Source organism: Henckelia pumila, chromosome 2, assembly GCF_033568475.1.
Source record: "Henckelia pumila isolate YLH828 chromosome 2, ASM3356847v2, whole genome shotgun sequence".
Lineage (NCBI taxonomy): Eukaryota > Viridiplantae > Streptophyta > Magnoliopsida > Lamiales > Gesneriaceae > Henckelia > Henckelia pumila.
This window is the reverse complement of record NC_133121.1, coordinates 94,393,131-94,419,955: the sequence shown is the minus strand read 5'-3', so window position 1 is coordinate 94,419,955 and position 26,825 is coordinate 94,393,131. Positions and strand designations below refer to the sequence as shown.

Sequence of the window (26,825 nt, the reverse complement as noted above, 5' to 3'; positions counted from 1 at the left end):
TTGTGATTCTATGATATTGTCACTCTCTTTATGATATCTTATTAATGGATAAAAATCTTTGTATTTGAAGTTGTGAGCATATGACTACGTGAGGAATCGATTTTGATCTGTTCTCATGTGTACGTTGTGGCATTTTTTTTACATATTGGTGTAACAAGACTGGTTACCTATTTGTGAGTTAAAACTTTAGTCTACATGCGCTCGCGCACATGTCTAATCTGGTTTCATGTTAGTTCCGACTTTTGTTGGATGCAATCCGGGTTCTAGAGTTTGTGTATTCATCTGGATGTATGTGTCATATGCTGTGGCTTTGTGATGATGTGTTGAAATTTAGATTATAAAATCTTGCAAACTCGTTATCATTGTTCAAATCATCAATGTGCATTGTTCATCTTGTTGTCTAGCACCTTATGTGTTCTTGGGACTATCTCACTATAGTTTGAAGTGCAAGGATTGATGGCGAAGAGTTGCATTTTTTTCCTTGCTCTTTATGCATTGGGCTTGTGTTCTTGTCACATCTTTTATTAGAATTGCAGTGCCATTTACTTTGCGTTTGTGTCTATGTTGGTGAAGTATAACAAATGAGGTTCTAACGGATTGGTGCATCTACGTTTACTTGCTTTGCGTATAACTTTAACCGACTGTTTTTTTTTCATCAATTATAATCCATCAGCGTGCTGTAACAACCTTTTGTTTGTTCGTTCGTTAGCTCTAGTGAACTACATGTGTTATTAGGCGTCTCCTGAGATCGAGTCGATCTATGTAGTGAGATTTTTGTAAATGATTGGCTATTGATATATTGTCACTGGTTTCTCATTTGTCGAAAGTGGATCTGAAATCTAATTTGATGCATTTACGCTAGTTTCCTTGTGTTTACTTTTTTTTTCCCCCTTTAAGGCATCAAATTGATTCGAATCCATTTAATCAATGTGTTGATTGCCGTGATGTCTGTTGAGGATGGCAATACTTTTAAGAAGAGAGAAGAAGATAGCTCCCACTCTTTTAAGTTTTGTGGCAAGCTTAACTATTCATGGCATTCCTTGATTTCTTTCTAGTGTTTGAGGGTATGATAGCACTCCCAAAACTACCCCAATTGAGTTGGGGACGTGGATGTACAAAGTCTTTGGAAACCACTACTGGCCCGAGACAATTTATATTGTGTGCTTAAGGACATAATGAAACCATCGTTTAATTAAAGATTTGATCCTTCGCTTATGCTCTTAATCATAGGTTGTGACTTGTGCTCGTGGGAATTTGCTCAAAACAGGCTCGCCGTTATGGTTGTTCAATGAAGTTTGTAATTGGTAGCAGCATTGCTCCATGATATTTCTATTTACCTGTTGTCTTTTTCTCTTTGCCTTGTGTTTTCGTTCTTGTTCCTTGCTGCTTACTTTCGTACGTGATTCCCTTGTTCACAGTTCCCCTTAATTTGTTATCATCGTTCATGCTTGTGCAGTATAATATACCTTGTGCAGAATTCTTTTTGCTTCAAGGCGTGTTATTCTTCACTTGAATATTTGTTAACCAGTTGCTCTTTATATATGCTCCAAACAGCAAACTAAGGCTTCCAAAATCTCGCCTTGGCACACGAAATTCAGAAACACCAAGCTCATTTGAAGGGAATGATAAGTCTCATAAACTATTAGTGCACCATTCTGCACTACGTTTATGTCTGTTTCCAGGTTTGTGGATCTTGTTTCTTTATGTAAGTTTGATACTTTATCGATGCTGGTTTTGGTATTAGCCTTAATCTCGAGAAATTGGTACAAATTGGCTTTGTTCCTATGCGTATAGAATCGCTTGTCTTCCCAAACGCTGGATCCCTTTTATTCCGCATACTTGTTCCATTTTCGATTTGTTATACACACACATGAAAGAACATAAATTCTATTTAAAATCAAGATTTGAAATGATTTAGGTAGTGTTTGCATAATCACTTATTTGTTAAAAGAATCTTCATAATTAGGGATGTAAATGAGCCGAACAGTTCGCGAGCTATTCGGGGCTCGGCTCGTTAAAAGCTCGTTCGAGCTCGTTTAATGAGGCTCGTTAAGGCAAACGAACCAAGCTCGAGCTTTATAATATTCGGCTCGTTAGCTCGTGAACAGTCTCGTTAACAAGCTCGTACGTCATCTCTTAGACGAAAAAGTAATAGTATTGATATTTAATTTATAAATTTACACTTTACTTATGAAAAATATTGAAAAATCTATAAAAATTAATTTATTAAAATAAAATTACAAATTTTAATAATAATATTATATATTTTTTCAAATATATAATTTAGTTTTTAATTAATTTAATGAATATTTAAATTTATAGTTTAAATATATTAAGCTCGTTTAGGCTCGATAAAAACTCGAATAAGCTCGTGAGCCATGAATATATTCGTTAAATAAGCTCGGGCTCGGCTCGGTTATAAATGAACCGAGCTTGAACATTCAAAAGCTCGGCTCGGCTCGTTTACATCCCTATCCATAATCACTTATTTTTAGAGATTGCAAACACTGTTTTAAACTCCTAAATGCGACTTCTAGCATCCCTATTTGAATAAACCACGAGTTGTATATTGGGGATAAGCGAAAATGAAAACGTGGTTTATATGGCAGTTTGGTACATCCTTAAATGCTTCTTTGAACAATCCATTTAATAGATGAAATCTTTATATATTATTTCCGACAATCGGACCAAATGTTCAAAATTCAACATTTGAATTCTTTTCCCCCTCTTGACAATCCAATGTGAATATCACATGTGCCTTAAAAAAGGGTTCATTAACCCGAGAAATATTGATATTTGATGAATTTATGGGATACTTTTTCAAGTAGAAAAAATATATTATTTTAGACGTGATTGGTGATAATTATTTTAAGTAAGATAACTTAACAATTTGAGTATAATATGACATATAATGGTTGTTTTAATCTTTTCGAAGTTATGAAATTAGTTTCGCTGGAACAATAATTGCAATGAGAAAAAAGAAAGAAATTCGGTATAAAAAAAAATTAAAATTTTCACTTGAATTTATTGTGGGTTCAATAAGTTAGACAATGAAAAGATTTCATCTTGCCATTGTATATTATTATTATTTATTATTATTATTATTATACACACACACACACACACACACACACACACACACACACATATATATATATATATATAGGCTTCACAATTTAATGACGAGTCATGGTTCTAGCTTGATGATTGAATTTAAACTATTTGCATTTAATCGGATCTTCGTACATTATATTATACTTACAAAATTTATAATTTAACCATCAAAGCGATACCAAGGAGGAGAACTCGAACTCGAGTGACAAAACAAACTGATTCACGAAAAAAAAACCGAGTCATTTGTAAATTTTATTTGAAGACAAAAAAAAGGTTAAAAGTTGTCAAATGTCAAGATAAAATTCAGTTGTGTATACGTTATGAAATAGGTGAGGTGAGTGGTTGCTTAATATTTATAAATTTGATTTTTTTTTACTGATATTTTCACTAATAAATCTGTCACAAAAAAGTTAGTTTGACATGATTTATTTAAAAAAATTAATTTACAAACAACTGTGTTAACTCAAAAGTTTATCATTTGTACATATAAGTTAAGAGATTCATTGGCATAAAAAAAGTCATTCATACTTGTAAGTCTTAATTAAGATAATATTAATAATTTGGAAATATATATTATAAAATGTTGCAATTTGCATAAATAATAGCTAATAATAATTTTGATGGAAAAAAATAATAATAAATGGATATAGCTGGATTCGAGGACATATGATTCTTGCCCTGCCCCCACACACTTCCCTTTATATCTTCTCACCTCAGTGTCATCTGGTGCCAGTCTTCAACTCATTCCTATCAAGTTTCAACTCAACTGCCAACGAGATAAAAGTAAGCATACTCAGATCTCACTCGAAATCCGCTTAAAGCCGACCCTTGTACTACAATCCGGTAAGCATTTGTCTTCGTCGTTGTTTTTCCCCTTGAGTTTTAGCGGAGGAATTGAGTAACCAAGTGTGCGATTTGCTACGGACGTTTGATGTGAAAATTTCTTTTATTTCGTCAGAAATGGTTTATTATGGAGATCTAAGTGTTTTGAAGTTTCCTATGACTTACTATGATTTTTTTGTGGGGAATGTAGATTGCGGTGTTTCTGAATTTTGTATTTTTTTTGTCTCAACGTGGGGTTTATGGGTTGTTGCTCGATGGAGGGTTGTGGGTTTTTGTTTTTGTTCTTTTTCTCGCTGAAATGTCGTTCCGAGTTGGATTGAATTGTTTAGCGTGTTTCGTTTGTGATTAAAACATCAATTTGATTTCCTTCGCTTTATTGGATGAAGTGAAGATCGAATCACGTTTCTTGAGTTTCATGTTAAGTTGTGGTTTGAGTTTGAGCGGGAGTTTCTCTGAATTTCATTTCAGTGGGAGAATTATTTTTGTTCATATTGGGCGTGAAGTTTAAACTGCGTTTCTTTTGATTATGGCTTTAGTTGCTATGGCTATGTTGTTCTTGTGTTGGGTGCGATGAATGCTTTATATAAAACAATGAGACTGATGATGTAGTATAATTCTTTATAATGTTTTCGTTTAGCCATAGTATAATGGCAGAAATCGAAGCTGAAAATTACCTGCTTGGACAAATTACTTGTGGATCTTTACTACAACAGTTGCAGGTAATGTATCTTCAAGTTGTTGATAATGCAATGCAAGTACTTTGTTTTTCAGCAGTTTCTTACATTGGTGATGGTGTCACCATGCTTACGGATACAGTACATGTCTTTAATGTAGCAAATATGGGATGAAGTTGGTGAAGGTGATGAGGAACGAGACCAAATGCTCCTTCAGATAGATCAAGAGTGTTTGGATGTATACAAGAGAAAGGTAGATCAAGCTGTGAAATCTAGGGCACAACTTCTGCATTCGTTGGCAAATGCAAGAGTTGAACTCACTAACCTCCTATCAGCACTTGGAGAGGAAACTTACATTGGAATAGTAAGTATTTGCCGTTCAATTTTCGTTCACTCTGAAAGTGATAATCATGCAGGGACTGCCTGAATTCTTTATCCAAGCAGCATATAGGTATTGCGTACAGGCATTTTATCAGTTATTATAATAATGTTTTTTATATTTATTTTTTTGCAGCCTGAGAAGACATCAGGAAACATAAAAGAACAGCTTGCAGCTATACACCCTGCACTGGAAAAACTATTGAAACAGAAGGACGAGAGAATAAAAGAGTTTGCTGATGTTCATTCTCAGATAAAAAAGATATGTGCAGAAATTGATGGATCTGGTGAGCAGGCGGAGAGCCCAGCAGTTGAAGAATCTGATCTTTCTGTGAAGAAATTAAATGGATTTCAAGCGCAGCTTCAAGATCTTCAGAAGGAAAAGGTGAAGTTATGAACTTTTGGCAGATTATTTATTAAGTTTTTTTTTGTTTCCTGATTTAGAAATAAAAATATTTCTTTTTGTTTTATCTTGCAGAGCGAGAGGCTACACAAGGTTCTTGAATTTGTGAGCACTATACATGATCTCTGTGCTGTCCTTGGCTTGGATTTCCTTAGCACCGTCACTGAAGTTCACCCAAGCCTGAGCGATGCTACGGGTGTACAGTCAAAGAGCATAAGCAATGACACATTATCTAGATTGGCCAAGACTGTCTTAGCACTGAAGGAAGATAAGAAGCAGAGATTAAAGAAGGTAATCACAAGAGCTTCCAGCTGATTGCTGCAAGATAAATCCATATAAATAATGACTTCTCTAACACTGTTAGTTATATGTAATTGAATTCAATTACGAAGAATGGCACTAATTTGGAGGTTTTCGAGGATGTCACTTACTGAGACCTGAAGAACTTGGAATCTTCCGGGTTGTCATATAATATAACTAAAATAAAGTAAAACTGAATGAATAAAACATTATACAAACTACATTATAATGCTCACTAGAACGCAAACATCTACAAGTCAAATCATATTTTCAATTTTCGCATAATTTTTAGTTTGAGAAAGTAGATAATTCATCCTCAATTCAATCTGAGAGCTTATTTATCTTTCTTTTTTTCTTATTAATTATCATGATTTTAGAAATTTCCAACCAATAATAGAGATCTGTTATCTAGGAAGTTCTTCTAGCTATATTTAGGTAGTGTTTGGAAGAGCTTCTAGGAAGCAATTCTAAGGCTTTCCTTAACAATTTTTTCAAAATTTTGTTAAGGTAAAGCTAAGAAGTGCTTCCTAGAAGCTCTCTCAAACACTACTTTACTTTGTGTTGGATGCTTCAACTTCAAAAGGTGTTGCTCTATTGTGATGTATTGTTCCACAGCACAGAGATACACAATTTTTCTTATAAGAATAATCTATATGCCATTTAACTCTGCCTGCCTTTTCACCTGCCTATCTTGACAGCTTCAAGAATTAGCATCTCAACTAGTTGACCTTTGGAATTTGATGGACACACACCAAGAAGAACGCAGCCTATTTGATCATGTTACTTACAATATTTCAGCATCATTGGATGAAGTTACTATTCCTGGTGCTCTTGCAATGGACCTCATTGATCAGGTACCTTGAGTATCTCGTCAAGATTAATCTGCATAATCTGTAAAAATTATTTTGTGATTTAATGATATCACTTTTGTACTTTTAAAGGCTGAAGTGGAAGTTGAGAGGCTTGATCAGCTGAAAGCTAGCAGAATGAAGGAAATTGCTTTCAAGAGGCAGGCAGAACTTGAGGATATCTTTTCTGGAGCTCATATAGAAATTGATGCTGAGGCTGCCCGTGAAAAAATATTGGCACTCATTGAAGGTAACATAGAGCCTGTCGAGTTACTGGCTGAGATGGATAATCAGATTGTAAAAGCAAAAGAAGAAGCTCTGAGCAGGAAAGATATACTGGAAAAGGTTGAGAAATGGATGTCTGCTTGTGAACAAGAAAGCTGGCTCGAAGATTACAATCGGGTAACTAGATTTATGTCTTGCCATCTAGAACTCCTGATGCTTGCGGCGGCAATATTTCACTAAGGGTCTCTGAGGATCATAATATTGAGACGATGCACACATGACATATTTTGCAAATTTTCAATCACAACTTTCTTAATTCATTTTCCAGATTATAAAGTTACCTAACAACTTGTTTCTCCAAATTTTCAATCTCAAGTTTTGTTTTTCTTTTCAATTTATTTGTCACTTTGAAGTCCTATTTTCACGGTTGCACTTCGATTGATGGAAATTCATGATTTCAATTCTCTTGAACTTGTTTGGGTGGACGGAATTCAAGTGAATTTCACTCTTTAAGTCAGGTAACTTCAATAGTTATTGTGGTGGATTTCAAATACACCCTAGGGCCTAGATCGGTGTTATTTGAAATCCATTCCTTCAAATTTTCCCTAAATCAAATCTTTTTTTGCAAATCAAATCCATCTATCCAACCGCAACCGAGTTGAATTCTGTTAACACAATTTATTGGATTCAGCATGCTATGAAAATTCTGAAGGAGATATTACTCTTGTTAAGCTCTTGATTACAAGGTGACTAGTGTTCTAATGTGCCATTTGTGCTTCATTGGTGAAACAGGATGAAAACAGATATAATTCTAGCAGAGGTTCACACTTAAATCTGAAAAGGGCTGAAAAAGCACGGATCTTGGTCAATAAAATTCCAGGTTTATGCCTGAATATGCATATTTGACTGTTGCATCATTTAATATCCCGATCCTTATTTTTAAAATTGATTCTCCATGAGATTTTAATCTGCATTTATTTCTGGCAAAACAAGAATATAAAACCAGGTTGCCGAGTGTGAAGCATGTCAAAATTATAGATTTCAGTGATATTGCACTGAAAATATCTATTCTGATGTGAAAGAAATAGAATCAAGTACCCCAGTCGGATAAAGCATTTTACGATGTGCCATGCAGCCATAAAACCTAGCCCTACTGGTAGAGCATATAAAAATACCTCCATCGCCCTCATTCCATTGTTTGGCATGAGATTCTACTACGCTATGGTGATCTTTCCCATGAACTTTTCAGCTCTGTAGTTTCAGATTGTTTAGAATCTGTGATTTAGTTGTGCAAAAACTAAATTTGCAAAGAATTACAAGCGTCTCATGGAATATGGAGCATATACACCACAAGCCACTTAATTCAAGAGATGAGACCCTATATAGGACAGGGAATCTGGATTTCCTATTTAGATCAAGCAGGAAAAAAGTGGGAGATACTTGACCTTTTGATGTTCTCAGAAATTTACGCATTCATGTCTCTTCATTTGTAAGTTAACTAAATGCCATTTTGTAGTAAGCGGTTATTTTGTGCTTGATTGATTTTGAAATAACTTCCACAAAGTTCTTAATACTTTGATTCAATAGTAACTTGTTTTGGCACTTGTCCAGCTCTTGTTGACAACTTAGTTGCTAAAACTCGTGCATGGGAGCAAGATCGCGACATAACCTTTAATTATGATGGTGTTCCTCTCCTTGCCATGTTAGATGAGTATGTGTTGCTTAGACATGACAGAGAAGAGGAGAAGAAGAGGTCGAGGGTGAGTCCCATCTTCCATCCTTAGTACGATTATATGCATGCCATTTTTTGAGCAGTATAACTATCAATGTTTATACACATACAGGATCAGAAAAAGTTCGGCGAACAATCTAACAGGGAACAAGAAACTGTATTTGGTTCAACACCAACCCCAGCCCGACAGCTTACTACGAAGAAAGTTGTTGCTCCCGCTCCCCGAGCCAATGGTGCAGCTGGCAGAAGGCTTTCTCTCAACACAAACCAGAATGGGTCGCGATCTGTGAATAGAGATGGGAAGAGAGACACCAGGCCGATCGCCCCAGTGAATTATGTCGCCATATCAAAAGAGGATATTCCTGGGACCGAACCCATACCCAGTACACCATAAATGCCGCCGATGCAGCATCCCATTAATCTGGGAAACCAAACACGTTCCTAGCATGTGGAAAGTGTTCGAAACCCGGAAGAATTGTTCATCCATGTGTCTGTTGTGCAATACCTTCTTGTACTTGTTCAGTTGCTAGAGTAATGAAAAGTAGAGGATACTTGTTGCATAAAAACTTTTTGAGTGATGATTCAGAGGTAGAGATCGGAAAAGATGTTACCCTTTTCATTGAGAAGTATAAAAATTAAACTATTCCGGGCACATCAGGAAGAAAAAAACAAGTATCCAAGCAAATTAAAATCATGTATTCGAAGTCGTTTGGGAGCGTTAGCATTCATTGGGAAAAAATTTATTCTCGGTTGATTTTTTAAAAAAATATCATTTATGTATGTGTGTGTGTGTGTGTGTTTTTTTTTTTTTTGAATAACCAAACCCTTCATTATAACACATTCAACAAGTCTAATGATAAAATATACTGAAATCATGAAGGTAAATCACAATTTATCTATTTCAAATTGTGTGTTTCTTAAATTCAAATTCGATTTGAACTTTTGCTTAATTTTTTCTAAAATCCAAAAGTGATTCTCATAAACAGTCAGTAGTAAAATATTTTAGATATCAAACACTATCTATTTCTGACCACTTTTGATTTTTTTTTAAATTGAATAACTTCTACATAAACATAATATTCTACTAACAACCTAAAAAATATTAGTATGAATTTTTTCTTACACTGTTGAGGTCATACTGTAAGGACAGCGCAAGGTAACGAACTACTTTATTTAGTATAAAAATTAATTGGTTCGTACGCAGTTCAATTCAAACCATAAAAGCTGGGCTGAAGGAAAAAGTAGAAAATTGGTGGGAGTGAATTAATTTTGTGAAAACTGCAGTGTCACTGTCACCTACCTGACAACGGGTCGGAAGATTACCTATATCCATTTATTTATTTTTACCCAAATTAATTAATTAATTATTGTTACTTCTTTTTTCTGGACAAGATTACATTCATCCGTTATTATTATTATTATTATTATTATTATTATTTTGTAACGTGAAAAACTGAGACCGTTATCTTCCTGTACAATAATTTACAAATTACGTTAGTCAGGTAAAATATACTAACCAACTCTTTTTGAATACATATCCATGACTTTCTTTTATTAAACTTAAATATAATGTGTTTGCATGTTAACAAAAAAAATCATATTTAAAAATTTTATCATCATTTTTTATATATAAATGTAATATAAAATAATAACTAAACTATACGTAAAAGAACAGCGGTATAAATTTTTTTGGTTATTTAATTTACATTTTATTCTTACCTTATTCAATTAAAAAAAATTTGAAACCCAAAATTATTAAATATTTTGAATTTTTAAATTTTAAATTTGAAATTAAAATAGATCTTATATTATTTCTACAAAGTATATAATAACCCTCTAGTGATTTAATTATTTTTTTAATACATTATAGTTATTATTTTCAACTCTATCTTATTTTATATTGATATACAATACACATTAAAAATTAGTTGATTTTAATCTCCTTTTCAAATGAATAATTTCACAAAAATATTAAATGATAAATCTGATAAATAACATTTAATATTGCGACACTGGGATTGATAATCTCCAATTTTTTTATTGGACATCATGATTAATGGAAAAAAAACTATCTCTAAAAAGTAAAAAAAATATCTAATAGATTATTAAAAACAAGAATGAAACATAGTTTGCTTTTGAAAAAAAATATAAATAAGGTATATAATTCATATGTCGTAACAATGAATTTAATTTATAATTTTATGTAATATTTGCTAACTCTAAAATTAAATAATTATAAATTATTTCTTTAACCAATTATACTGCAAACAAATACACCAGCAATAGAATACCGAATTTGAAAGGCAAAATAGATTTTTAAAGTTTAAGCCTAGAGATGATAGGCTGTCCCCACTGCCAAATAAAATCAAACATAATGTAATACTCATAAATGGCTCTTCGGTCCACCCCACACCCAATCACTTGCGGGAAGAATAACCAGTCACCAGTCACCAGTCACTAGTCACCACCACGAACGCCACCGTCAGCGGCCCCGAAATTGGTAGAGTTCAACCTATCTTGAGGGTTTTATCATAATCATAAATCCAATGCTTCATGATTTATCACGTCAACAATATCCCATTAATTATGCTCATATGTACATATATTGACCATTGGATTTATGATTTGGCTAATACCCATAGTGTAGGATCTCATTAACCAACGAAACCACCATGTGCAACCGCCAACGACCTTCTTCGCCGCCACCTCGGCAGCAACGCAGAACCCGTGCAATGGAGCTACGTATTGAAGAATCATAGATTCCGGAGATATTTCTGCACATTTTTTTCCCAGACTCACAAAAATATACATCAACTTACAACCACTGAAGATTGAGATGACAAACAATTGATTCTTGTATTTGCAGCAACACAAAAACGAAAGATTGCAAGGACCACTTCCAGATTCCATTTTCAAACTATAACAAACAGGCCAAAAAATCGAAACATAATACATTCATTCATTCACCTGTCAAAAAAAATAATACATTCATTCATAATCATAATACATTACACACAAACAAATAGTACACAATAACAAATTCAAGAACAATTACAGTATGATTTAATGTTATCCAAAATATGCAAACTCAAAAGCGTGATTATACCAGAAACAATATACTTAGAACGAACAATGATCGTATAACAATTCAGTAGTATAATAAGTATTGGAAAAACATAAACGAACGTGTAAGGAAACAATTAAGCAAATCGAGGCCTGTAACTAGTACAATTTCCTTAAAACAGATTTGTCCCCTGCGGAGTGTGCTTCGAGGATTAGACGGACGTCTGTTTCCCAGGATACAACGGAGAGACCTTGTAGACACCTAGAACTAAGGCACTACACCGGCGAACCGAAAATGTACCAGAACAGTTTCACGACGAGGCAAATGCACAAGAGCAAAAAGAACCGAAGCGTAGTAGAGTGCAGAAGTAGTAGAGGAATTCGAAAATGGTGTGTTCTGAAGGACTGGAGTCAGCCTCTATATATAGGCACTTGGGTTCCATACGGGCAGTCACAGCAGCCAGCTGAAAAGCCAAAGGTCAGGCAGATGAAGCGTCAGCAGTCAGCAGCTAGATGGAGCACCAACGGTCAGTCAGACTGAAGGTCACAACCAGAAGATTCGAAATTAAAATTCAAAAAACAAAAAAATAAATTAGCAAAAGGTTTCCAACACTGGGTAGGCAATTTTTCCTTGATCGGTCTGACATTCGACGCACCCAGGTCGCGCTCGTACGCTTGCACACAAGTCAAGCCTTTTCCAGTGCAAATCGGGCCCTTGATTTGCACCCCCCCGGTGCAGGCGCGCGCGAGAGAGAGCCTCTTGACCAATCATTCTTACAACTTCATAAATGTAACATATTATAAGCTCACCAATTTTCCCTTTCCTATTCAATGTGGGATACTCCCACATGCCTTCCATATGGCAAAACCAATTTCCATTCATTATGGAAAAATCCCAATATAATCTCAACCCAATAAATCTCAAAGTCCAACAATCCCCCACATGAATGGAAATTAAAAGATAAACGAAGATAGTCATGATAAAGTTCAAAAGTTGAATTCTGCATAGGATAGGTAGGCATTGCCCTTTGAACCTTCCCTTATGAAAGTATAATAATTCACTGATTGACAGTAGACGCGATGTCTTTGAACTGTACATCCGTTTGTGTAAATTAAGATATACTTCACACAGTACTCTCCCTGATACAATTCAGTTCTCATGTTATGTTCGTTTTAGCCATGAACATACGCCTGGTTCTGTAAGAGGGTCTAGAATTGAGCCTTGCAATTTCTTCAAAGCGACCCCACTTCTCTCTCACATAGGTGATTCTATGTTGAATTTCATCAGAATCATTAAAAATAATAAGTTTATCCTCAACATTCACTGTTTGCAATAGGAATAGACTAGGGATAACCCCCACAGTGATCTACCAAACCAGTGCGATTAGGTTGTCCCATTGAACCTAGTTCTTGGGATCTCCAATCATCATAGGTTGGGTTTTCCTTCGCACCAATTTATTCCATAGGCTTCAGTCTCATTCCTTTTGAAGACTTTTCAACTAACTCTCTGTTTAACCCTTTGGTTAATGGATCCGCTATATTATCCTTTAACTTTACATAGTCAATAGAGATAACTCCAGTTGAGAGTAGTTGTCTAATGATATTGTGTCTACGACGTATATGTCTAGACTTTCCATTATACATCTTGCTTTGTGCCCTTTCGATCGCAGATTGACTATCACAATGAATGCAAATAGCCGGTACAGGTTTCACCCATCCTGGAACATCTTCTAAGAATAGACGCAACCATTTAGCTTCTTCAGCACACTTATCAAGTGCAATAAACTCAGATTCCATCGTGGATTTGACTATTATTGTGGGGCCTCGGGTTGCTAATCTCAAATCTTAAGGGAAAATTAATGAATAAGAATCATTAATAAAATAAGGAAAGAATAAGGATCAAGAATTTTTTTTTTTTTTTCAAAACGGGGTGCGAGCGGGCGGTCAAAAACTGCCGCGCGGGCGCCCCTGTTTTTTTCCAAAATAGTAGGCTGAGCACCAGGCTGCGCGCGGGCGGTAGTTTTATGCCGCGCGGGCGCATCCTGGGCAGAAAACCTGCTTTGTTCTGTTGTCAGCAACTTTGATCCTTTCAATCAATACCAATCCATCAAATTCAAGTCTAGAACATGTAGATTAACATATAACCAGATCTAAACATGTTCATAAGGAAATCGATACATCAACTAGAAGATTAAAGTCTAGCAAAAGTTACAATTTACATATGTTGTTCACTCATAACTCAACACCAACTACTTCAAGTTTTTCCAACATTCATGCTGGAACTTAAACACCTCGATTCAGCTAGAACAACCCGAGTTCACATCTAATCTTCACTCATGAGCTACTATCGTCGTCCTTGACTAGCTCCTGCCCCATCTATTGTCATGCACACATACAAAACAAGACAACAACCGGATAAACTCCGGTGAGAAATCAATCTCAGTATAACCAACATATAGAAAGCGTTAAATAAATCATATCGACTCTATTTAAACTCGACTCAACAAATAGAGTAAATTAACGCTTCACATAAGAACTGATTCATATAACTTCGAGGCCATCAAGATTCATAAATGATCTTGACATGGATATCCATCTATCGTAGCCATTCTGAGCTAGAAAATAAGGTTAACCACAACCTTGGCATATAATCAATTCAATATACTATCATATCGACTCAAACTTAAAGATCCACTACCTGATATGGATCGACAACATCAAACATAAATCAAAACATATCAAGTATGTGGTTTTTGCGGGCCAACTCAAGAATAGTCGTTCTTTGAGTTTCAAAGTCCCTAACTTGCGATGTCATCATTATACCTTCGAATATCTATGTTCTGAACACTTCAATCTGCAATATAACAATCAAAACATATATATCAAACTTCATTAAACTCAATCATTTTAGAAACGAATCAAAACCATCAACAAATCGTCAATCAATCGCATTTCAAACCTCAAGCAACTTCTTCGGTTCAAAGTCGACGTCTTGAGTCGTTGGCCTTCCAAACTCAACTGAAACTGAAGAATAAAAATGCTATAACATTCATAACATCTAGATAAGGACTTCAGCTCAGACATAGACTATCAAAACAGTCTAAAAACTCGATTCAACGGCATAGCGATTGAAAATCGGTAACCGACAAAATATCGAAATCAATTCTATCTTCAAAACCATTCCTACGTGCATATAACTCAATAAATCATCATCCAAATCATCCTAAAATCAGCTATAAATGTCGAATCATAACTGAATTCAAGATTAAGAACAAACAGAATAAACTCTTCGATCCGGTTTCGAATATAGAATTGCATCTATGTCAATAAACATGATCAAGAACTCAAAATATGATAACTGTCAACTACTGATTTCGAAATCCATATAAAACAACACAAAACTTACACGAGATCGAAGCCCTCGTCGCAAGGATTCCAGAACAATTTACAGAACCGAAATCGGATAACCGGTTCAAAAGTTATGGCAAATCGAAAATCGTGAAACAAGAAGATGAACTCGGCTCTGTACAAGTTTCTGAATTGGATATTCAAAGCACACGTCCAAGTGATGACTATTCACTTAAAATCGGATAACTTCAATAGAAATTGCAATTTAGTCCCTCATACTTCAAAAATTGCAATTCAGTCCTCGGCCTTCTTTTTAATTCAATTTCAATCCAAAATAATTTAAGAATATTAGAATTTAAATCAAAACACTAAGTATTTTCAAATTAAATATACTCGGATTAAAATTAAATAAATTCGGATTAATAGTAATTAATCTCGGGCCTTACAATTATAGTTTGTTTAGAAGATTTCCAAGCAATTGCTGCACCTCCTAAAGTGAATACAAATCCACTTGTAGATTTTGAGTCTTTCATATCAGATATCCAGTTTGCATCACTGTATCCTTCAATAACAACAGGATATCTTGTATAGTGCAGCCCATGATCACGAGTGTATCTTAAATACCTTAGCAATCTGATAATTGCTTTCCAGTGTTCAGCGCCTGGATTACTTGTGAATCTGCTCAATTTGCTTATTGCATAGGCTATGTCTGGTCGTGTACAACTCATTAAGTACATCAGACTACCAATTACTTGAGAATATTCTAATTGGGAGATACTCTCACCCCGATTTTTTGATAGATGTTGACTCGTATCTATCGAGCTTCTAGCCAATGCATAGTCATCCTTATTGAATAGTATTTTGTCCACATAATGTGACTGAAATAGAACCATCCGTTCTGATGTTCTATGGATTTTAATTCCAAGAATGACATCGGCTAATCCCAAATCTTTTATGTCTAATTTTGAGTTTAACAATTTCTTAGTGGATTTGATCATCTTATCATTGCTTCCGATGATAAGCATGTCATCTACGAAAAGATATAAAATGACATAGCCACTTTCAGTGTTCTTTACGTATACACATTTGTCACACTCATTGACTTTAAATTCATTTTCTAGCATGGCTTTGTCAAATTTTTCGTGCCATTGTTTTGGTGCTTGCTTTAAACCATACAAAAACTTCACCAATTTAAAAACCTTATTTTCTTGACCAGGTGCAGAAAATCCCTTAGGTTGTTCCATGTAAATTTCTTCTTCTAAATCTCCATTTATAAAGGCAGTCTTTACATCCATTTGGTGTACTTCAAGATTTCGCAAGGCGGCAATTGCAAGTATCACTCGAATTAAAGTTATTTTCGTTACTGGAGAATAAGTGTCAAAGTAATCAAGCCCTTCACATTGACGGTAACCCTTGATTACCAATATGGCTTTATACTTATCTATTGTTCCATCTGATTTCATTTTTCGTTAAAAAATCCATTTATAACCTGGTGGTTTGCTTCCCGAAGGAAGGTCCACTAGTTCCCACGTATGATTCTATTTTGCAAAATAGATTCTATTTCAGAATTTATAGCCTCTTTCCATTGAGGTCCTTCAGATGAATTCACAGCTTCCTTGAAGCTTTGAGGTTCACTTTCCATCATGAAAGTGATGAAATCCGGACCAAATGATTTTTCAGTCCTGGCTCTTTTGCTACGTCTAGGTTCAACCTCGTGGTTAACCTCTTGTTCTTTTTCCATTTTCTCATGTAATCTTTTGGATGAACTTGGTTCTTCCTTAGATTTGCAAGAAAACACATGTTCAAAGAACGAAGCATTTCTCGATTCCATTATCGTATTCTTATGAATATCAGGAATTTGAGATTCATACACAAGGAATCGATAGGCGCTACTGTTGTGTGCATATCCTATGAAAATGCAATCAACAGTTTTTGGTCCAATTTTTACCTTTTTCGGAGTAGGTACGACTACCTTGGCAAGACAACCCCACACTCGCAAATATTGGTAAGAAAGTGTTTTTCCTTTCCATAATTCATATGGACTTTATCTTGCTTCTTTTGGGGTACCTTATTTAAAAGATAATTAGCCGTTAGAATAACTTCTCCCCACATGTTCTGTGGTAAACCAAAACTCAATAATAATGCATTCATCATTTCTTTCAAAGTGCGATTCTTTCGCTCTGCAACACCATTTTGCTGAGGAGAATAAGGTGCAGTTCTTTCGTGTCTGATACCATGTTGAACACAAAACTCAGCAAATGGTGATTCATACTCACCTCCACGATCACTTCTTATCACCTTAATTTTCTAGTTGGTTTTCAACTTCACTTTTGTAGTGGACAAACTTTTCAATAGTTTCATATTTATTTTTAAGAAGATACACATAACAATATTTTGTGCTATCGTCAATAAAAGTAATGAAGTATTTGTTTTCACCACGTGTTTGTATTCCTTTTAAATCACATAGATCAGAGTGAATCAAATCAAGGGGTTCACTTTTTCTTTCAACTGTTTGAAAAGATGATCTTGTTAGTTTTGCCTCAACACAAGTTTCGCATTTGTGTTGTGTATCAATTTTGAATGTAGGAATGCTTTTCAAGTTAATTAATCTACGAATCGTATCGTAATTAACATGTCCTAGTCTAACATGCCACAAATTGGAAGACTCAAGCAAGTAAGCAGAAGATTTCATTTTATTGATCACGGGTTTAATAGCCATTACATTGAGTTTGAACAAACCATTGATTACATAGCCTTTTTCTACAAATATTCCACTCTTAGACAAAACAACTTTATCTTACTCAAACACAATGAGAAAACCATGCTTGTTAAGCAGTGACCCAGACACCAAGTTCTTACGGATGTTTGGCACATACAACACATTGTTCAAAGTCAGCTCTTTTCCATAAGTCATCTTCAAAATCACTTTTTCTTGTCTCTTGATTTCAGAAGTTGCAGAATTTCCCATGAACATCATTTTTCCGTTCTCGGATTCCTCAAGATTTGCAAACATCTCTTTGTCAGAGCAAACATGGAGAGTGACACCAGTGTCAATCCACCACTCCCTTGAGTTTTAACCAACCAGATTCACTTCAGAAATTACAGCACAGAGGTTCATGTTTGAAACCTCATAGGATATGTTCTCCACCATATTCACCTCTCGGTTTTTCTTTGGCTTATTGCACTCAGAGGCCTTGTGACCAGTACCATCACAGTTGAAGCATTTCCCGGAGAACTTCTTCTTCGTAATGCCTCCTTTTGGTCCCATCTTCATCCTTTTGTTCGAAGGATTGAAGTGTTTCTTTTTCAAGCTTTGGCCATGCTTGACAACATTTGCTTTAGCAGCAACCGGAGAAAACAGTTGTTTTTCAGAACTTTTGTTGTCTTCCTCAATACAAAGTCGAACAATTAGTTCTTCAACATTCATCTTCTTGCACTTGTGTTTCAAGTAGTTCTTAAATCCTTCCATGCCGGTGGTAGCTTCTCAAAAATGGCTGCCACTTGGAAGGATTCTCTCAACGTCATCCCCTCAGCGTGAATCTAGTGAATAATCACTTGGATCTTTTGAACTTGGCTGATAACCGGCTTGGAATCCACCATCTTAAAATCCAAAAAATAGCCTACAAGAAACTTCTTGGCCCCCACATCCTTGATTTTGTACTTTCTGTCAAGGGATTCCCACAGCTCTTTGACCATTTTCTTTTCGCAGTACACATTGTAGAGCGAATCTGTCAATCTGTTCAGTACGTAATTTTGGCATAGGAAATCAGAATGATTCCATGCCTCCAAAGCACTGAAGGATTCAACATCTCCCTCACCATCCTTGAGCTTAGGAGCATTCTCCGAGAGGAATCTGGCCAGGTTCAGCGTCGTCAAGTAGAAGAGCATTTTTTGCTGCCACCTCTTGAAGTCCGCACCAGTGAACTTCTCTGGCTTTTCTCCGTGTCTATTTGGAACAGGAACAGCAGCACCACGTGGGGCAACAAGAGGAACGTCACGATTTGGAACCGTGACAATAGGGGCAACAAGAGTAGTCTCACTTTAAGCAGTAGCCATTTCTGAAACAAATCACGTAATGAGTATCGAATTTGTTTTAAGTTTGTTATCCAAAATATGCAAACTCAAAAGCGTGATTATAACAGCAACAATATACTTAGAACGAACAATGATCGTATAACAATTCAGTAGTATAATAAGTACTGGAAAAACATAAACGAACGAGTAAGAAAACAGTTAAGAAAACCGAGGCCTGTAACTAGTACAGTTTCCTTAAAACAGATTCGTCCCCTCCGGAGTGTGCTTCGAGGATTAGATGGACGTCTGTTTTCCAGGATACAACGGAGAAACCTTGTAGACACCTAGTACTAAGGCACTACACCGGCGAACCGAGAATGCAAGTATCACGATGAGGCAAATGCACAAGAGCAGAAAGAACCGAAACATAGCAGAGTGCAGAAGTAGTAGAGAAATTAGAAAATGGTGTGTTCTGAGGGACTGGAGTCCGCCTCTATATATAGGCACTTGGGTTCCATACGGACAGTCACAACAGCCAGCTAAAAAGCCAAAGGTCAGGCAGATGAAGCACCAGCAGTCAGAAGCCAGATGGAGCACCAACGGTCAGTCAGACTGAAGGTCACAACCAGAAGATTCGAAATTAAAATTAAAAATAGAAAAAGAAATTAGCAAAAGGTGGCCAACACTGGGTAGAAAATTTTGCCTTGATCGGTCCGACATTCGACGCACCCAGGTCGCGCTCGTATGCTTGCAGACAAGTCAAGCCTTTTCCAGTGCGAATCAGGCCCTTGATTTGCACCCCCCTGCACAGGCGCGCGCGAGAGAGAGCCTCTTAACCAATCATTTTTACAACTTCATAAAGTGTAACATATTATAAGCTCACCAATTTTTCCTTTTCTATTCAATGTGGGATACTCCCACATGCCTTCAATATGGCAAGACCAATTTCCATTCACTATGGAAAAAGACCAATATAATCTCAACCCAATAAATCTCAAAGTCCAACATTTAAAACTAAAACCATTATATCAGGAATTAAAACATTATAATCGAGAACAATAAAAAATACCAGCTAATTTATTACAAAATTCCATAAAATGAACTGCATTCACAGTAACAGATGTACAAAATGGATATTGGTAAGCAAATCTGTAAAACTATCGCAATTCACCAAATTAAACACAACCTATAAAATCATATCAATATCTCAAAAATTCCATCAATCATGGATTTCGGATATATTGTTGCACAATTTTTGTACAGACTCACAAAAACATCCATCAAGCTACAACCTTCGAAGATTTAGATGACAAAATTTCTTCTTGTATTTACAGCAACCCAAAAACTTAAGATTGCTTGGACCACTTCCAGATTCCATTTTCAAACTACATAAACACGGGCTAAAAAATTTAAACATGATACATTCATTCATAATACATTACACACAAACAAATAGTACACAATAACAACTTCAAGAACAATTATAGTAGGATTTAAAACTAAAACCATTATATTAGGAATTAAAACATTATAATCGAGAACAATAACAAATATCAGCTAATCTATCACAAAATTCTATAAAATGAACTGCATTCCCAGTAACAGACGTATAATTAATAAAATGTAAATTGGTAAGCGAATCTGTAAAACTTTCGCAATACACCAAATTAAACGCAACCTCTAAAATCACAACAAAATCTCAAAAAATTCCTTCGATTGAACATTTTAAACACGAACACAATACATCAAGCTGTGACATTCTACTGTTCGCCCAAAGTTTATAATATTTCAAATCGAAATTCAAACATTCAAATCTATGAAAAATTGACTGTGAGCAGTGACAACAAAGATTGACAATTTTCTTCGGTCAATGCAGATCTACAAAGAAACCCAAGTCGACGGATTACTCATTTTTGGTTGAGGGAGAAGGCTGGGGAGAATCAAGAAGAACAAGGGAGGGAAAGTACGGATCGTTGTTACTCCGATCGTTCTTCTTAGCTTTTTGTTTCTTTTCTTTATTTGAAAAATAAGAGTAGAGACTATTGTGGTGTTAAGCAAATTAAGGATAGTTTGGTAAATTGGTCTCAAATACGAAATTCAAACAATGAACAGACATTTGTCAGGGACTTGGAACGGATAACTTCTTACATAGGGACTGAGGACTAAGTTGAGTTTCCTTTTGAGGATTTATCGGCAATTTGTTAATCTCCTTTTCAAATGAATAATTTCACAAAACTATTAAATGATAAATCTGATAAATAACATTTAATATTGTGACACTGATATTGATAATCTCCATTTTTTTATTGGACATCATGCAGTGGCGGAGTCACAATTAGTGCCACCCGGGCTTTACAAAAAAAATTTCAAAAAATTATATATATTAATTTTGAAAATTTTTGGAATAATTTGATGATAGTCCGGATAATTCCAAAATATTGAAGAATTCAAAGGATACAAATTATAACCCGTGTAGAATGAAATTTCTGGCTCCGCGCATTGACATCATGATTAATTAATGGGGAAAAAAAAATTAAGTTTCCTATCTCTAAAAAGTAAAAAAAATATCTAATAGATTATTAAAAACAAGAATGAAACATATATAGTTTGCTTTTGAAAAAATATATATAAATAAGGTATATAATGCAATGCGAGTAATACTCTTGTTAGATGATTTCATCCGTGAAACAGGTCAACCCTACCCATATTTATAATAATAAGTAATACTTTTGGCATAAAATGTAATATTTTTTAATGGATAACTCATATAAGAGATCCGTCTAAAAAAAATGACCATTGAAACCGTTTTATAGGAGTTTTTGTCAATGTGTATGTAGTGACAATGAATTTAATTTATAATTTTATGTAATATTTGCTAACTGTAAAAATAAATAATTATAAATTATTTTTTTAACAAATAAAACTGCAAACAAATACACCAGCAACAGAATACCGAATCTGAAAGGAAAATAGATTTTTAAAGCTTAAGCCTAGAGATGATAGGCTGTCCCCACTCCCAAATAAAATCAAACATAATGTAATACTCATCAATGGCTCTTCGGTCCACCCCACTCCTAATCACTTGCGGGAAGAACAACCAATCACCTGTCACCGCCAAGAACGCCACCGTCAGCGGCCCCGAAACCATCCCGTGCAACCGCCACCGGCCGCCCACGGCCTTCTTCGCCGCCACCTCGGCAGCCACGCAGAACCCGTGCAAGACGAAGAACCACGTCACCTCCCACGTGGGCCTGGCACGTGACAAGTAATAATACAGCACCTCGTGCATCAGGCCGGACACCGCGAAAGCCGCCACCATCGCCGGCAGCAGGGCCCACCCGTTACCCAAGACGCGCGCGGAGACGCGGCGGACGGGGTGGTACACGGTGGGGCGCAGGATACTGGTGACCATGAGATTCCACCTCCGGCCCCAGAAATCTTGGAGCGACGTGGCCAGGTAAGGCTCGTTGAACTGCGGCTCGATCTCCAATCCAAGAACGGCTCGCACAGGCGCGGCGGTGACGGCGAGAACTATCTCCACGCTGAGGTAAAGATGGCAACAATAAAGAAACAATATCACGTATGGAGGGAAGAAGTCTCTGTACTTGTATAAGCCGACGATAGCAGCCAAAAGCAAGCATTTGACGGCAAAGATTGCTGATTTCTTCCATTTATTGAGATTCGAGTGTGGTGTATTGGGAGAAGGGTGAGAGGTACCCATTTTGATGGGTAAGAGGGCTATGGAGAGGAAATGGAGGAGAGAAAGAGGCGGGGTGGAAGATAAAGGGCCTTGATGGAAGGAGAAGAGGAGGAGCTTGAAGTTACCAAGCCAAACAAGGTAGAAAATGGTGGGTCCGCAGAGGTGGATGGAGGAGAGGTGGGTGGGGAGAATGGTGAATAGGTAGATGATGGGTAGGATGGAGAGGAGGCGGGCGGCGCCGCCGTGAATTCCGGCAAGGATCTGGCGGCAGAAGATCAGAGATGTGATTGCTGTTAGCCATACCTTGATGAAGGTCTGAATCTCTGGCTCCAAGTTCATCCACATAATTGTTTTGACTTTTGACTTTTTGAGTAGGTGGTGGTGCGGAGCTGTGTAATTAGAAATCACACTAAAATCCAGAAGTATTCGATACAATATACTGTTCTCAAGTTTGATCTATAAATAATTGAGCGAAAATTGTACGGCAACTTCTTAGAATTCGCGGGTTAGATAAGTTTTCGATCAATAGTTATGCATTCGAATTTTCTATTGATATTTTTTTGGGCTAGCCACTTGCATAGAGTTTGTTTAGTGCAGTTTACTTGATTGATATCGTAGTTTGCAAAATATTGTGTTAGTGTTGAGATTTATCCAATATACACCAAAAGAAAAATAGATGCGGCGAGTTCTAACTTAAAAAAATAAAAATAGAAGCGTAGTTTGCAACTTTGAATTTTGATATAAATTAACGGAGTTGATGCCCATCCTGGTTCCTTTTGTTTAAATTTTTCCCAATCATCATTTTTCTATTAGTAAACTTTTTTTAAAAAATTAATGTAATGGTAGCCATTTTCGTCTCCGACGGAGACCGAGGATTTAATATCTATGTTTTAATGTTTTATTTACCATTTTTTTTTTCAAAAGCCTCTCTCTTTTATTTGGTCTGCATTACTCGTATTTAAAATTTCATAGAGAACACTTATTTATTAATTTAAAATGATAGATGATGATTGTCTTTTATATCTCATCTCCTCCCAAATTTGAGAACTCTGATTGCTCATCATCGATGGTGGGTGAAGTTGGTTGGAATGGAAGGTCATTGATTACCGAAATCTAACACAAAATCTGTTTTTAGCATAAGGATAAGAGCATGTACAAGGGTGAAATGAAGTTTGTGTGAGAAAGTTGGTAACTTCATTGCATGATGATGTCAGCGATGATAACTTCATTGTTTGGTTTTGCGAGGGTGAGATGATGTTGTAGAGAAAATGTTGAAATATTAATTTTTTATTCTATTAAATATATTTTTATTGAAACACAAAATAAAATTGCACAAATAAAAAAATAAAACTACACATAATTAAATTTTAAAAACTACCGAAAATTAAGAAATACACAAATAAATTTTTATTTCATTAAAATTTAAAAGCTTACTCATAATTAAAATTTAAAAGCTTACACATAAATTTAAAAACATAATTTTAAAAATCACACACATAATTAAGAAAAAAATACATTATTAATTATTCATCTTCGTGAAAAATCCAGATATGTTCGATATGAAGCTTATTATGCAAATCTATGTTCCGAATGCCGACACGTCGCTCCAAAAAAATGTTAAACTCTACGCTAGGATCTCTCGAAGTAACAATATCCGGTGGCACGTATTCATTATCTCGAGCAGGAAAATCACGATCTTCGAACATATCCTCTCTTTCGTCCTCCACAATCATATCATGAAGAATTATGCAAGTCTTCATTATATAATCTAAATCAATTGGATCCCACATGCGGGATGGACCTCTCACAACGTGCCAACGCGCTTGGAATACACCAAATGCTCGTTCAACATCTTTTCTCACGTCTTCTTGATATCTTGCGAAAGTCCTATATTTTTGTGAGAGAGGCCGAGGGATGGTCTTGACAAAGGAAACCCAAGATGGATAAATACCGTCGGCAAGATAATACCCCATGTTGTACTCGTTCCCATTCACCTCAAACCGTACTGAGGAGCTTCACCCTTTGCAAGGTTTAAGAACAAATTGGACCTCTCTAGCACATTGATGTCGTTATTACATCCCGGTACACAGAAGTATGCGTGCCAAATCCATAAATCTTTCGATGCAACTGCCTAAAGTATGATTAAAGGTTCTTTTAGATGTCCACTTTGATATTGTCATGCCCAAGCTGTTGGACAATTTTTTCAAGCCCAGTGCATACAATCAATGCTTCCAAGCATCCCTGGAAAACCCCTTCGAGCGTTTTCAGCAATGAGCCGAGCAACATCCTCACGTGTTGGTTGTCTCAAATATTGCTCAGAAAATATATCATACATCGCCCTGCAAAATATTTTCAAACATTTTAACGCAGTTGATGCGCCTATTCTCAAGTATTCATCAACGACATCACCCGCTACATCATATGCAAGCAATCGGACTGCAGCCATAACCTTCTGAAATGATGACAATCCAAGCATACCGGTTGCATCCCTTCGTTGGAAAAATTAAAGTAAGACACATTTCTGTAAATCTTCAACAATTCTCAGCAACAAAGATCTTCTCATTCGAAATCGCATTCGAAAATCTTTCTTGTTGTAGACAGGACTATCGACGAAGTAATCTTTATATAATCTCTCAGCCCCCACAATGCGTTCTCGATATTTTTGTTTTATTTTGTAGCCACGTTTGCGGCTTGACTCTCCCATTTCATGCAAATCGGCGTGCTCCAAAAATCGATAGCTCGGTTGTCGGATTGTCGTGGATAAAAATTGATCAATCATGAGATCGGAAATTTCATCATCCGATGATGGAGATGAAGAAAAAGAAGAACTCGTGTATGCCATGAGCAACAAATGCGTTTGAAATTTGTTTGAAAGAAATTGGAGTGTTTTTGAAGCTATAATGAAGTTAATTTATAGGAGATTCAAGAATATAGCCGTTGGACATTTAATCAAATTTTTTAAAATAATTTATCTATTTTTTTTTAAAAAATATTGAATGCTAAAATAATATTGACAATTGATCTACAACGGCCAAATAATCTCATCCACTCTTTTATATTTAATTTAAAATTATATTATTATTAATTGTATTTTTAAAATATTTTTAATAATTTAAAACAGCCAGATTAAATCTGGCCGTTCGATCTTAATGACCAGATTTTTTTGGCCGTTAGATCTTTATTTTTTAAAATAAATTAAAAAATAATGCAGTGGGGCCCGCACAAAAAAAAATGCAAAGTGCTTCCCCGCGCGGAGGGCCCACTGCATCCTCGCACATAGATAACATCCGCGTGCAAGATTCTCTGTAATGCCCGAAAATATTAACTTATTAATGACGAGATTTAAGATTTAAATTCCGAATAAGAGAAAATATGAATTTAAGAATTTATGAAAATTAGAGATTTTAATTTCGGATCAAAAATATTTAATTTGAGGATTTTACGGATTTTAAGATATTAATATCCGGAATTCTTAAATTAAAAAATTAAAAATATTTGAATTGATATTTATGAAATTTAAGATGTAAATTCCAAGATTATGAATATCAAGGATTGACTTTGAGGATGAAATCCGAGCAAGGTCCAATTTGCAAATATTGAAAAATTCAAGGACTAAAATGCGATGAGGTTCGAAAGGATTTAATTTTAATCCGAAAATATTTAATTTGATAATTTTTAGAGTTTAGAATTAAATTCTAATATTCTTAAATTATTTAGAATTTAAATTGAATTAACTCGCTTGTCCGAGGACTGATTTGCAATTATGCACAAGTTCAGAGACCAAAGTGCAATAATGTATTTTAATAGTCAAACATGTAGATATATATGTGTGGATCGTGTATATCAAATTTTCAATTCCAGCCAAGAAGCCGAGTGTAGGATTGAGTTACACATAGTGAAAAGTTTGGGGTCTAAAATGTAAATACCCATTTTAATGAATAGGTGGCATGTATATAGATATATATACGTGTAATTTATGTAAAAGGAATCAGAATGTCAGCTCAAAGACGTGAGAAAAAGATTTCAAAAGAAAAGATTCATCCTCAAGCTTTGAATTTCTCGATCCGCCCGGTAGAATTTCCGATTGATCGTATATTTACGATCACGGCTTCGAGTGCTTCGTTTTAACGTAAATTTTAAGAAGTTTTACCATATTTGAATTTTATGATGTTGTTAGAATTAA

At 35.5% G+C, this 26,825-nt stretch overlaps 3 protein-coding genes across 3 annotated transcripts; 1 reads left to right on the top strand and 2 right to left on the bottom strand.

Annotated features, from left to right (window-relative positions):
* Window positions 1-3,805: 3,805 nt before the first annotated feature.
* Window positions 3,806-9,169, top strand: LOC140880852 (65-kDa microtubule-associated protein 1-like). Its single transcript, XM_073285683.1, has 10 exons — window positions 3,806-3,957; window positions 4,595-4,676; window positions 4,792-4,995; window positions 5,146-5,394; window positions 5,488-5,703; window positions 6,411-6,566; window positions 6,654-6,962; window positions 7,578-7,665; window positions 8,397-8,545; window positions 8,630-9,169. Exons 2-10 carry the CDS (start codon window positions 4,605-4,607, stop codon window positions 8,909-8,911), a joined length of 1,725 nt encoding a protein of 574 aa, XP_073141784.1. The 5' UTR covers window positions 3,806-3,957; window positions 4,595-4,604; the 3' UTR covers window positions 8,912-9,169.
* Window positions 9,170-21,824: 12,655 nt separating this feature from the next.
* On the bottom strand, window positions 21,825-23,141 carry LOC140883763 (long-chain-alcohol O-fatty-acyltransferase-like). The gene has a single exon (XM_073290346.1). The coding sequence runs from the start codon at window positions 22,985-22,987 to the stop codon at window positions 21,920-21,922; it is 1,068 nt and encodes a 355-aa protein (XP_073146447.1). The 5' UTR covers window positions 22,988-23,141; the 3' UTR covers window positions 21,825-21,919.
* A 1,024-nt stretch (window positions 23,142-24,165) lies between these two features.
* On the bottom strand, window positions 24,166-25,088 carry LOC140877943 (uncharacterized). Its single transcript, XM_073281542.1, has 2 exons — window positions 24,863-25,088; window positions 24,166-24,647 (listed from the first exon to the last, which is right to left on the bottom strand). Exons 1-2 carry the CDS (start codon window positions 25,086-25,088, stop codon window positions 24,166-24,168), a joined length of 708 nt encoding a protein of 235 aa, XP_073137643.1.
* Window positions 25,089-26,825: the final 1,737 nt, after the last annotated feature.

What these genes read in the sequence shown, in the direction of transcription:
- LOC140883763 (XM_073290346.1), bottom strand. Translation starts at nt 22,987, where the DNA reads ATGTGGATGAACTTGGAGCCAGAGATTCAGACCTTCATCAAGGTATGG.
- LOC140877943 (XM_073281542.1), bottom strand. Translation starts at nt 25,088, where the DNA reads ATGGCTGCAGTCCGATTGCTTGCATATGATGTAGCGGGTGATGTCGTT. An exon ending in GATGCTTGGAAGCATTGATT is followed by an intron (nt 24,648 to 24,862) that starts GTATGCACTGGG and finishes GAAGCTCCTCAG; the next exon opens with TACGGTTTGAGGTGAATGGG.
- LOC140880852 (XM_073285683.1), top strand. Translation starts at nt 4,605, where the DNA reads ATGGCAGAAATCGAAGCTGAAAATTACCTGCTTGGACAAATTACTTGT. An exon ending in AGAAGCAGAGATTAAAGAAG is followed by an intron (nt 5,704 to 6,410) that starts GTAATCACAAGA and finishes CTATCTTGACAG; the next exon opens with CTTCAAGAATTAGCATCTCA. An exon ending in CAATGGACCTCATTGATCAG is followed by an intron (nt 6,567 to 6,653) that starts GTACCTTGAGTA and finishes GTACTTTTAAAG; the next exon opens with GCTGAAGTGGAAGTTGAGAG.